This window comes from Dromiciops gliroides, chromosome 6 (assembly GCF_019393635.1).
Source record: "Dromiciops gliroides isolate mDroGli1 chromosome 6, mDroGli1.pri, whole genome shotgun sequence".
In the NCBI taxonomy this organism is placed as follows: Eukaryota; Metazoa; Chordata; class Mammalia; order Microbiotheria; family Microbiotheriidae; genus Dromiciops; species Dromiciops gliroides.
Genome location: NC_057866.1, coordinates 250,222,444 through 250,236,221, shown reverse-complemented (window position 1 = coordinate 250,236,221; position 13,778 = coordinate 250,222,444). Strand labels below are relative to the sequence as shown.

At 35.6% G+C, this 13,778-nt stretch overlaps 1 protein-coding gene across 6 annotated transcripts in view; it reads right to left on the bottom strand.

The window, feature by feature from the left end:
* The window catches only part of MAPK10 (mitogen-activated protein kinase 10), a 162,715-nt gene that overhangs the window by 42,836 nt on the left and 106,101 nt on the right, over positions 1-13,778 (bottom strand). For all 6 annotated transcript variants that reach the window (XM_043969846.1, XM_043969848.1, XM_043969845.1 and 3 more), the window contains 4 exons: positions 13,507-13,565; positions 10,133-10,271; positions 8,834-8,999; positions 5,663-5,734 (listed from right to left, as the gene is read on the bottom strand). In XM_043969846.1, coding sequence (XP_043825781.1) covers positions 5,663-5,734; positions 8,834-8,999; positions 10,133-10,271; positions 13,507-13,565 — 436 coding nt within the window. The remainder of the gene's footprint in view (positions 1-5,662; positions 5,735-8,833; positions 9,000-10,132; positions 10,272-13,506; positions 13,566-13,778) is intronic.

The window sequence follows — 13,778 nt, the reverse complement described above, 5'->3', positions numbered from 1 at the left end:
CCACTCCTACCTCCACAAAGATTAACTTCCTCTTCCTGTATATTTCTTGATCGTACTTAGTTATTTACATGTTGTCTCTATCTATGGAAAACAGGTTCCTTCAGGTGCAGTGGTTTTCCCTTTCTATGCATCCTCAGTGCTTAGCACATCTCCTGGCACTTAGATAATATTTGTGGATTGGCTGACTGAAACCCTCAGTGGGCTAGAGAGCTAGACACAGCTAGTTTATGGACTCTGTTTCCAACAATATGGTTCATTTATTTTCCCTTGGAGTTTATACAGATCTTTGGCAATGCTAATATGTATCCAGAGTCTGTTCTTCTTTCAATTACATAAGGACATTTCCATCAAGCAGGGTCTTCAGACAGTGGGTTTATCCCTTTCTTTTTCAATAAATCCTCCATAAGAAGATAGTCAGGATGATTTGATTTCATGACCCACAGTCATCCATCCCCAAGGGCAAGACTGCCTTAAACTAAGGTTCTAAAACTAATTATAAACTTAATGAGATGATTTGATTGTGCAATTTTATCAAACATAAGCCCAACAGAGCTCCTGAAATTTTATAAGATAGTGTATGCACAGAAAACATCTGACTGTGCATTTTGTACACATACAAATATGAAGTAAATCATAGTCACAGAAAATAAAGTTTGTCAAAGTTAGAGAAAGCAGATGGCCCTCTCCTTGAGCACAACTACCAAATTATGCCATTCTTTTTATACTCTTCTTATTGTCTCAAGGTCTGTTTAAAAAAGAAGGTCATGGGGGGCAGCTAGGTGATGCAGTGGATAAAGCACTGGCCCTGGATTCAGGAGGACCTGAGTTCAAATCCGGCCTCAGACACTTGATTCTTACTAGCTGTGTGACCCTGGGCAAGTCACTTAACCCCCATTGCCCCACAAAAAACCCAAAACAAAACAAAACAAAAAAATGCAACAACAACAACAATAAAAACCTAAAACAAAAATATCCTAAAACAAGGCATAATCTCTAGCTATACATGAGAAGACAAAATACATATACAAACATATATACATACATATATATTTCTGTGTATGTATGTGCATACATACATATGTATATTTGTGTATATGTTGTCTCTCCCAGATAGAATTAAGCTCCTGGCACAGAGTAGAGACTTATTAAATGACTGCTGATCATTTGTTTGAAAAAGGAGAGGCAGAGAATTGTCCCCTGAGTCAGCAAAACCTGCATTCCAGTCCTGCTTCTGACACATTGGCTGTGTGACCTTGGACAAATGACTTCTTTGTGACTTATATGACTTAGTGACTCCTAAAATTCTCTAAAACTGTAAGCTACAGAATCTTTGCTGATTTGTATTATTATAAGGAGTTTCCAACATCAGTGTCATCACAAGTCTAGACCAAGGATAAAGGAATACTGGATAAATGAAAGTTTAAATGTACATAATTGGGAATATAGAAAAATGCTGTATGTGTTTTTCTCATGTCCCAATTTTTTTATGGCTTGATTTTAAGAAGAGTGTTGGTGTTAATAAGCCCTTAAGGTTTTCTTCATTCTTAGAATTTGAAAGAAACAAAACAAAACAAAACATCTATTATGCTAATTCACCAACCTGAAATGGGAGAAGGCATTTCCCTGATCCAGGAGTTCATTGTGCCAATGAAATCGTGTACCCAGTCTATCTTTATGTGAGAGCTAACAGAACAGACTAATGACCACGAAGAGATGGAATCTAATTCCTATTTCTTTTACTGATAAAAACAGAGGCGACATTATTGACCTGAAACATTTAAAGTTGTTGTCTGTTGTCCAGAATAGTTGGAGAATAGGATTCCTGTGGTTAATTAAATCACATTAAATCCTTCTAATTAAGACTATTGGTAGGGAGGATAAGGATTGGTACAGAGAATTTGCAGATGAGGAAACTCCCTCTACCAGGGCAGATCAGCACCATGGTCGTACAGCACAATGGGAAGAGCCTGCCCAACATCACAGTCAGTATATGTCAAAGATAGAACTCGAACCCAGCCCTTCCTGGCTCAGGGATCAGTCCTCTATCCACTGTGTCATGTTGCCTCTCATATACTTTATACTTGGATACATTATCCCAGAGCCAAATAAGCTTTAGGGTTCTAGGGGATCTTGAAGGGTTTGGGGATAGGATATTTCCTTTTATTAGAGCCATTGGCTTAAAGTCCCATCAGCAAAACTTCGGTGGGTGAGTTCCTCCCACAGCCTCCATTTTTTTGAGGGCGCCGGGTCAGCAGACCTTCATTCCCCTCCAGAAACCGCCTTAGTCTTTTTTTTTTTCAAATACCCCTAGTTCCCACTGAATAGCAAAATGCAAAAGCTTCCTTCTAACCACACGGTTAGAAGACCACAGGGCATGGACAGCTAGGTGGCGCAATGGATAAAGCACCAGCCCTGGATTCAGAACCTGGGGGTTCAAATCCAGCCTCAGACACTTGACACTTACTGGCTGTGTGACCCTGGGAAAGTCACTTAACCCTCATTGCCTCACACCCCGCCCCCCCCCAAAAAAAAGAAAGAAAAAAAAGATCGACATGAGCTCTAGAATAGGATGTATCAAAAATCAAGGGAAAGTGGCCTTCATCCGTATATCTCCCCAATTTAGAATATTCGGTTCATGAAAATCAAAATCATCAATTTCTTTTCTCCCAGTCAGACCAACCCCCAACAGCTATCTCAGTGAGAAAACCCTTTCTGTCTGATCAGGCTTAACCCAGCAACAAATATTAAAGGAGCAGCACATGACATTGCATATAAGGATTACCAGAACTGAGATGTATTAAAATATAGTTAACCTTTAAACTGAATCTAATTTAATCTTTTTTAGTTTAAAAATAAAAATAAATCATTTTGATTCACAATGCACTGAAGCATCCTGCAGAATTTTAGGCATCATTAGGAATCTAACTTTTTATTTTGCTATAGATATGTAGAAGTGCCAATCATTAAAGTGTTTAGGTTAATAAGCAGCCAAAGTAGCAAGGACATCTGTACTTTGGAAAAATCCAGTTTTTCTTATCATCGGGTTACAGAATGATAGCTGGGGGGCAGCTAGGTGGTACAGTAGATAGAGCACTGGCCCTGGATTCAGGAGGACCTGAGTTCAAATCCAGCCTCAGACACTTAACACTTACTAGCTGTATGATCCTGGGCAAGTCACTCAACCCCAATTGCCTCACCAAAAAAAAAAAAAAAAAAAAAAGTAAAAAAAACCCAGAATGATAGCTGGAAAGGATCTTGAAAGCCAACTAATCCAACCCCCTCATTTAATAAATGCAGAAATGGAGATCCACCCACGGAGTCTAAATGATGACTTGCCTAAGATTATACAGGTAGTAAGCACCAGAAGTAGAATCTGAACCCATGTCCTCTTATTCCAGTCCAGAGCCAATGCCTTTTAACCATCTCATGCATATGTGAATTTTTTCATACACTTTTATGAATCCAACCCACATGCAAATCCATTGCCTTATTTTTAGAAAGCTCTGAATGTCGATCATTTTTTCTGCCTCCTTTAAAAATAATTGTCAGTCTAAAGACCTCATTTCTAAAATATATAGGAAACTAAATCAAATTTATAAGAATTTGAGTCATTCCCCAATTGAGAAATGGTCAAAGGATATGAACAGGCAGTTTTCTGAAGAAGAAATCAAAACTATCTATTGCCATATGAAAAAATGCTCTGAATCACGATTGATTAGAGAGATGCAAATTAAAACAACTCTGAGGTACCACCTCATGCCTATCAGATTGGCCAATATGACAAAAAAGGAAAATAATAAATGTTGGAGAACCTGTGGAAAAATTGGAACACCAATGCATTGTTGGGGGAGTTGTGAACTGATTCAACCATTCTGGAGAGCAATTTCGAACTATACCCAAAGGGCTATGGAACTGTGCATAGCCTTTGACTCAGTAATACCACTACTAGGTCTGTATCCCAAAGAGATCATAGAAACAGGAAAACGACACACATGTACAAAAATATTTATAGCAGCTCTTTTTGTGGTGGTAAAGAATTGGAAATCGAGGGAATGCTCATCAATTGGAAATGTCTGAACAAGCTGTGTTATATGAATATAATGGATATATATAACAATATATCCAATCCAATATATTGTATAATATAATTACTATTGTGCTGTAATAAATTATGAGTAGGCAGATTTCAGAAAAACCTGGAAAGACTTAAGTGGACTAATGCTGAGTGAAGTGAGCAGAACCAAGAGAACATTGTACACAGTAATAGCAACATTGTGTGATGATCAACTATAATAGACTTGGCTCTTCTCAGCAGTGCAATGACCCAAAACAATTCCAAAGAACTCATATGGAAAAATGTTCTCCACATCTAAAAAAAAAAGTGTGGATTCTGAATGCAGATTGAACTGTACTGTTTCTACTTTTTGGTTGCTGTTGTTTTTCTCTTTATCAAGGTTTTCCCCTTTTGTTCTGACTCTTCTTTCACAATATGACTAATGCAGAAATGTGTTTAATGTGATTGTACATATATAGCCTATATCAAATTGCCTTATGTCTTGGGAGGGGAGCGGGAAGGGAGGTTGGGAGAAAAAGTTGGAACTAAAATTCTTATGAAAACAAATGTTAAAAACTATTTTTACATGTAACTGGAAAATAATAAAATACTCTTATGACTTAAAAATTTGCCAGTCTAATGCAGAAATATGTTTAATGTGATTGTACATATATGACCTATATCAGATTTCTTTCTGTCTTGGGGATAGGAAAGGAAGCAAGGGAGGGAGAAAAAATTGGAACTCAAAATGTTATGAAAACAAATGCTGAAAACTATCTTTACATGTAACTGGAAAAAATAAAATACTATTAACAGTGCAAAAAATGTAAATTTAGATATTATTAAGCCAAAATATCTTCTCCAGCAAAGTTACCTAGAATATAGTATAAGCAATACTGGCAGCACTTGTCAATAGTGATGCTTAACAAGCTAACTTCAGATGAGGAAAGAATAAGGTTATAGACTATTGCTCTTGAGAAAGGAATGTTCCATTTCTAGATCATATAAACCTTGAGCTATTGGAAAACCAATTGTTGACAATTAAAATGTACAAGCCAATTTTTTTTTAAAGAAAAAAGGGCTCTATTGACCCTCAGAGTTTCCACATTGCACCAAAATAAATTTAAATCCATGATGCAACAGGTAGATAATTTTTGCATCAATACGAATTCACACATTCATAAATATGATAAAAGCAAGAAAAATAGCCATATAAGGAAAGGAACCAATACACTGAGGGAAAGGGTTGAGGTTCCCTCTTTAATTGATGTAACAATGTCACCAAATTTATTTACCATTTTCCGGTCTAGATTTTGTTCTTTTGTATAACACAGTAAGTATATACTTAGTTTTTAAAAGTCCCATTTTTTTAGGAAATAAAATTAAGTACTTAAGAAAAAAATAATTTAAAGTCTGATGAAAACAACCAATGTGTCATTTAATGTTCATTGTGCTTTTTCTCAAGGTACTGATCAAATTCTTGAATACATTATTATCATTGTCATAATTACCATTCTAAGCCAACTTTTTACTCCTACCTTTTTTAGCCCTGGGATATGCATAATAAAGTTTAAACAGCTTAAGATAAAACAAAAGGCAAAAGGATACAATCTCTTCCTGGAAAGAGGATTTTGTGGCGAACCATTTCTCCCATAATGCATCCTACAGACCATATATCCACTAGAACAGCAGAGATTAAGAAAGTAGAGAAGGGAAGAAAAAACAAAAAAGCAAAGTTACCTAAAAGAATTTATTCGGGGCGGGGGGGGGGGGGACAGGTTGATCAGAAAATACCATTTTTTACTTTCCATAGTGGAAGGACCAAAAGAAAATGGGTAAAGATCTCAGTAGCTAAACATAATGGGAAAATACATGTAATCTTAAGAACTTAAATGAAATCAACAATTATTTCATATTTAGAGTATTTCATTGAAGTTAGATGAACAAGTTTTTTTTTTTTTCCCAGAGATCTTCTCTAATATTGGTAACAGGTAAAACAAAATAAAACTAAACTAACCAACCAACCAACCAACCCCAGACAAGCTAAATAGCTTAATATCAACCAATTCAAAGGGTATTAACATTAAAGATATTTGTAATTTTTCAAAGCAAAGCAATCAGCTGATAAACTACTGAACCAGGCTCAAGAAAGGGAAAAGATCTTGTTCTTTTTCATCCCCCTCTAAAATAACTATCATTTTTTATCCATAACAGCAGCAAAAAGAGCATGAATCAACCTGGGCAGAGGATTGTACCCATCTCATGGGCTACCTAATAATACTGTGTGCTCAGAACTGGAGTTCTGGAAAAACTGGAAAACAGCCTAAAGATCTCTGAAGAATTTCAACTCCTGACTGTTCATGGCTTTCCCCACAAAATTTAGACATTGTTTTTCTGTTTTTCATCTCCCAAAAAAGAAAGATCAAAGTCAAAATTCATAGTGACAAAGGACATTTATCACAGAGGCAATGCCTCTTTCCTGATTTTCTGGAAAGTTTATTCTGCTAACTGGAAGCCTTACTCAGTGTTTTTATAAATAGCTTCTAGAACTTTCCCCCCCTTGTTTCATCCCTTTTTATTATGTAAAAAAATTAAAGCGAGGGATTTTTTTTTCCTGTGAAACAAAATAAGGCTAAAATATTTCTTTTAGGAAAGGAGGAGGAAGTAGTGGGTGCTAAGGATGGTTGGATCATGTGTGGCATGTGAGGGATAAATAGCTCCCTTCTGCCTGAGAACTTCTGTGCTTCCAGGGAGAGTGGAGGACCAGATGCTTGTGCTGAATAGATCTGATAGTCAGCTATGAAATGAAATATGAATTTGTAAGCCATTCAAATAAATGCTAAAGGGGGAAAGAGAAGAGTGGGAAGACCTCATGCCAATGTTACAGCATGAGTCTGAAAAAAAGAAATTGAATAGGCAAATTTAGATCCTCAATTACACTTTCAATTCTTGTCTTTCTTTTTAAAATTGGTTTCCTTTGAATCTAGAAATTTTATTTTGCTAAGTTTGAGAAGATCCCCCCAGCTCACTTCACCTCTTCCCTTGGCTTCTTTTTTTTCCCCAATGATAAACAGTTGCTTTTAGTTATGACTTGAACAAAATACCCTTGCTCATGGTAAAAATATCTCAGCGCAGATCTTGCTCAGTAATTGTTATCATCAGCACTTTCCAAACAGCTCAAGAATTTCTTCTCTTCTGAACAAATGCACCAAAATGCTCTCTATATACCACGCAAAATGTGTTTCCTCTAACAGGGACAGCAATTAATGTAGTCTTATGGAAAAGGTTCATTTGCATAACTAAATGAAGTCAATGACTTTTTAAAATGAAAGACAACAAAAATCTGAGTGAAATGAAAACTTCATGGGTATTCATTTCATTAACAAACTAGGAAGGCAGATGCCCTTTTCTTAACAATTAGATTTTTTTAATGGAAGAAAGGTAATAAGTATTTATTAAGTGCACTTTATAAAAAATAGCTCATTCTATTCTCCCAACAGATCTGGGAGGTAGGTGCTATCACCCTCATTTTAGAAGTGAAGAAACTGAGGCAGATAGAGAGTAAGTGACTTGTACAACATCATACAGCTAGGAAGTGTCTGAGTTCACATTTAAACCCAGTTCTTCCTGACTTCAGGCTCACTGCTCTATCTACTGCTTCTATCTAGGCACCACCTAGCTGCCTATAAAAAAAAAGCAAAGCAAAACTATTTTTTAAAATAAGAATTATATATAATAAGTATTAATAAGTTTTGAAGCAACCTTTTAGCTATATCATTGAATGGCTTATTTCAATATACTGTCTTATTATCAAGGTTATCTGCTCAAAATGATATAGTAGAAGGGGCAGCTAGGTGGTACAGTAGATAGAGCACTGGCCCTGGATTCAGGAGGACCTGAGTTCAAATCCGGCCTCAGACACTTAACACTTACTAGCTGTGTGACCCTGGGCAAGTCACTTAACCCAAATTGCCTCACCAAAAAAAAAAAAAGATATAGAATACTACCTAATTGAAGGTTTAATTAAATTAGTTACATTTCTCAGTTAAAGTAATTTTACTCAATGGATCCAAATTGGAAAATATTTTGAAGGTGTACTTATGCCTGATAATTTTCATTAAAATGGCATTTTTGTTTAAAGGAGAACTTATTGAGGGAAACAAATAGTATAACAGACATCTCTTCTCAATTTAAAAAAATGTATTTTTCCAAACTACTTAAGTCTTTAACTTCACTGGCAAGAGGATTTAATAATTAAAAATTACTTTCCATATCCTGAACAATTTATCCTATTGACTTATTATGGGAAAAGGAAGATGACATTCATGCCAAGGATTTTGGAAATCTGTTTTTAATTCCTTATTGAATCATCCATCTGTCAAATGGGGAAAAGGAAATGGATATAGCTTCCCCCCACACACACACCTTCCTTCAGATTCTGAACTGAAGGACCAGAGTATTTTGTTCCCATGACTATCTAAATGCAATCTTTCTTTATTCAGCATCTATGGTATATGCATAATAATTAAAAACTACATTTATAATTGCTTAGTCAGACTATCTAGAATTTCCTTCTTATCTGATATTTTGTAGACACTATGGAAGGCAGCATCTCTGCAGTTTCCTTTTGATTTTAAAAGTTAATGAGTCTAAATAAAAATTTTGAATAGCAAGCCAAATAGCCCAATTTAAACAAAAGAGGCCTCTTTCTTTTCACTCTTTGGAAGGTGAGCCCTATTCCTTCCTGGGGTTTGGGTTTGCCATGGAGGCCATGCCTACCATTCTCTTTGTAGCCCATTCCCAGGATGACTTCTGGTGCTCTGTAATAGCGTGTGACCACATATGGAGTCATCATGAAACTTGTGCCTGCGGTCCTGGCCAGTCCAAAGTCCAGAATTTTCAATGTGCAATCAGACTTCACCACAATGTTACTGGGCTTTAAATCCTGCCAAAAGGTACAAACAAAGAAGAAAAAGCCAACAATACTGAGAAAGACCATTATTCCCTTTGACCAAATTTTCATGGCAACTTAGCTATACTTAGTACTTCTAGCATCTGGCTTAAGATTTTTTTGAGAACTGAAAAAGAAGTAAAACATATTATTCTTTTTTATGTGCAAAAACTTTTGAATCTAATATAATCAAAACTCTCCATTTTGCATTTTGGGGGCGGGGCAATGAGGTTTAAGTGACTTGCCCAGGGTCACACAGCTAGTAAATGCCAGGTGTCTGAGGCTGGATTTGAACTCAGGTCCTCCTGAATCCAGGGCTGGTGCTTTATCCACTGCACCACTAGCTGCCCCCCATTTTGCATTTTGTAATGCTCTCTGTCTCTGGGTAAGACATAAATTCTTCCCTTCTCTATAGATCAGACAGGTAAATTATTTCTTGCTCCCTTAATTTGCTCATGGTATCATCCTTTATGTTTAAATCACAGACCCACGTTGACTTTGGCTTGGTATATGGTGTGAGTTGTTGGTCTATACCTAGTTTCTGCTATAATATTTTATCGCTTTTTTACAACTAATTTTTTAGTTTATCCTTTTTTAAAAAAATCTTCAAGAGCATCTTTAAATCCTAAAAAGAAATTCAGTTATTACTGTATTAAAAAAAATTAGAGCCCCTCCTGAGAAAAAAGGGTTTATATACAATCTAATTTATCATCATCTTTAGGTATCATGTAGCCACATAACTCCACCTGACAACTTCTATTTCTATTCAAGTGTTGAGAAAAGGGTAAATGAGGGCATCTCGTTTCATTCTGTGAGAAATGGATTCTCATTTCAACACCACCTATAATCTCTGTCAGTCAAATAACTGGGAAGAAATAGACTCCTTCAGAAGCCGACTTCAGAAATCGATTCACATGAGATGATGAATAACAGAAAATATGAACTCTGGCATAATCATGGTTTTTGTTTCCCTTTGCAAACATGGAAAAGGGTGCATTCTGTCTAATTACAGCTTTACTAGTGCTAAGAAAACCCACAATGATTATTTCTTCCCTTCCTAAAACATTAAATCCTTTCTTTGTAAGTCTGAGGTAACTCATTCATCTTTAATGATTATGAGTTCTTACCCTGTGGATGATCCCGGCAGAGTGAAGGTGCTTGATGCCACATAACATTTGGTACAGGAGGTAAGACATGCGCTCGTGATCCAATTCCATTTGAATGACCTGACACAGGTTTGCATCCATCAATTCCATCACAAGGTAACTGAAGAGTAAATCCTTAATGTTATGACCACGTTATGAGATGTAGAAATCAATGGTAAAAAAAAAATGATTTAAATACTAGCAATGACCTAAAATCACTGTTCATTTGAACTTTCCATTTCTGCTTATCAGCAAGTGAAGGACATTTCAAAACATTTCAAAGAATGAAATTGGAGAAACTACCAATACCACAAACCTAGTTCTGTCCAAAAGAAGCATCATTTTAGTTAATGTGGAATTCATCTCCTTGTTACCAGTCTCTTTCAGCAATATCTACTTATTAGGGGGGAAAATTTCAAAGACAGTATGTGATATTCCTTTTTTTTCTTTTTTTTTAAATTAAATTTTATTTTGTTTTCCTAAAGGTTCATCTTCTATATCACTTTCATTCTGGAATATCATATTCCAAGCTCTCTGCTGCTTTTTAGAGATGCCTGCTAAATCTTGTGTAATCCTGATTGTGCTTACTTGGCAATTCCTGACTGATTGCTGTATTTTTCCTTTGACTTATTAGCTCTCAGTTTGAGCTATAATATTACTGGGAGTAATCATTTTGGTGTTTCTTTCAAAAAATGACCAGTGGATGCTTTCTAACTCTACTTTGCTCATTGGTTCTATGTGAGCAGTTTTCATTTAGGATTTTTTTTTTTAGTGAGGCAATTGGCGTTAAGTGACTTGCCCAGGGTCACACAGCTAGTAAGTGTTAAGTGTCTGAGGCCGGATCTGAACTCAAGTCCTCCTGACTCCAGGGTTGGCGCTCTATCCACTGCGCCATCTAGCTGCCCTCATTTAGGATTTCTTAACCCAGACATTGTCTCTGGTTCAGACTAGTGTGAGGCATACATTCTTTGAATACATGGTCCAGGGTTGGGGATGGTGTGGATATATAGAGATTAGTTTCTCTGTCTAAGGGTGATATTATGTCACTATCAGCCCCTCATTTTAATATAACACCTCCCATTAGGTTAACCAATCAAAGTTGATTGCTAATTCTCTTCCAAAAGAATATGTCCTGAATCCATGATTGTCTTTGGTCTAAGAAAGATGAGCAAATAACCACTGTTTTATTAATAATGTATCAGTGTTATTAATAAAATGATTAAATTACTCCTGCTTATTTTTCATGTATTCTGAGTAGTCCAATAAATCCTAATTTTTTTCCTCTTTATTCCGTTTTCCAGGTCAGTTGGTTTTGCTATGAGACACCTTATATTTTATTTTCTATTTTTTTTTTGTCTTTTGACTTTTTGTCAATATTATTTTGTCTTTTTTATCATAAAATCATTAGCTTCTATTTGGTCCATTTTAATTTTCAGGGGTTTTTTTTTGGTTGTTGTTCTTGTTTTTTAAAACTTGGGTAAGGTTTCATCCTTCTGCCAAACTGTTAATTCTCATTTAAAATCTTTCTTCCATAATTCTCATTTTTTTCCCTTTTCCCCCTTGCTAGTCCTTTTATTTGGTATTTAGAATAATATTCAGCACTTAAAAAATCTTGCTTCATTTCTTATAAAAATGTGGGCTGGATGTCTATGTAATCTATGTTTTTCTTTGAGTCTTTGCTTGGAGGTGTTTGGGAATCATTCTTTTCTTTGGGGTCTTTGTCCCTGTCACCACACTGGTTTTTCATGATGGGATTCTTTTTTTTTGTTTGTTTGCTCATTTTACCTTCTTGATTTGTTTGTTTGCTCATTTTACCTTCTTGATTTTGGACTTTATGTTAGGGTTGGCCTCTGTGAGCCACAATTGAATAGGGAATAAAAGAGCTGCCAGTTGGCACGTGCACATGGTCAGCACTGCCTCATTTCATCCCCTCCTCTGTTGTTTTTTTTTTTTTATCAAATTTAAAATTCTGAGGTCTGGGCTAAGAAAGAGTGAGTATTCCAAAACTACAAGAAAAACTTTTTTTTTTAGTTCTTGTGACCCTTAAACTTTTAGGAATGAAGTTTATGTTCAGAGTACCATAATCATTTCTAAAAGGAAATTATAGTGGAGATTTCTGAAATGGCAATACAAGGAAAAGGTAAGTGGCTCATTTGGGGCTCCAAATGAAGTTAAAAACAGTAAAGGTACACATCAGTTCCAGTGGAGCCAACCCCAGTAGCACATGAATCAGCAGAAACAACACAACACCCCCACATATTCACAGTTTCCTATTTAACTCAGCTCTTCCAAACATTTTCATGCCCCCTCAAGTTTCCCACAGCTCCTTTTCCCCTCCCCCTACCTTCTCAGCTAAGAATCTTGCCTCATATTTCACTGAAAAAAAATTTGAGACCATTCACTGAGAACTTGTTCCCCCTCATCTCACATTACCCAGATGCCATCTGCCATCATCTCCTCATCTCTGCCTGCTGACTTTTGGCTTCCTTCAAGTTCTCTGCTAGAATTCATTCTTCTACAAGTGGGTATTTTCTGGTCCGTTTTTATTATACTACCCTCCCTCTCTTGATTATCTCCAATTTTATATATATATATATATATATATATATATATATATATATATATATATATATATATATATATAAAACATGACAATACACATATATAATTTGTTCATAATTGTTTGCATTTTATCTCCCCCATTAGACTGTGAGCTCCCTGAGAGGAGGGATTGACTTTTGCTTTTTAGCATAGTACCTGACACATAGCAGGTGCTCAATAAATAAATATTTATTGACTGACTAAAGATTCTACAAAATATTAAACACAATGGAAATAGGCCTAACAGGAGGAAATCATCAGAAGACATCTATGATCTTATAGTATCAGAAGCATTATCTGCCACATGAAGCATGTGCCCCGGCCAATCATGCTCCCTCTTTGTGTGCCTCTCCACAAATTCACTGTAGCCACATAGGCCTTTTGTTAACTTTCTGACCCAGGTGTTCTCTTTTTACTAATATTTGGTATGCTTTAATAAATGCTTAATGCCCCAAAACTGGTGCTAAATTTTCTAATTTATAAGTAACAAATATATTAGAAACCCCAGCTAATTTTCCCCAAACTTGGGGACAGAAATAAGGCAACGACATATAATTTTACTTGTCACAGGCTATACAAGTTTCAAAAATATGTTTAGCTACATTGCCTCATTTATCATCACAATGCTTCTTTCATATGGATAAATAAGGCACTAATACCTCATTATAATAAAGAAAAACAATAAAATAAATAATAATAAATAATACAAACAAAGATCTATCATGTCTTGAACTTAATTACTCTCTTTTACTTACACATCTTGGAACTCTTCCAGTGATTTCTGTGGTGTGAAGACATTTAATAAACTGATAATCTGAAAAAGAAAGAGGCATTCCCTTTTGAAGCCTATTCAACAAGAATTTTTGTTCTAAACTTTTTTCATATGCACTCCACACTATTACCAAAAACCACAATATACATTTGGGGGAAAATAATAGAAAAATTTATTTCAGGGAAAGAAAAAGAATTTACTTGAAAAAGAAATTTGACCTATCCTCCCAGTGAAGTAATTCAAAATTTCTTACAT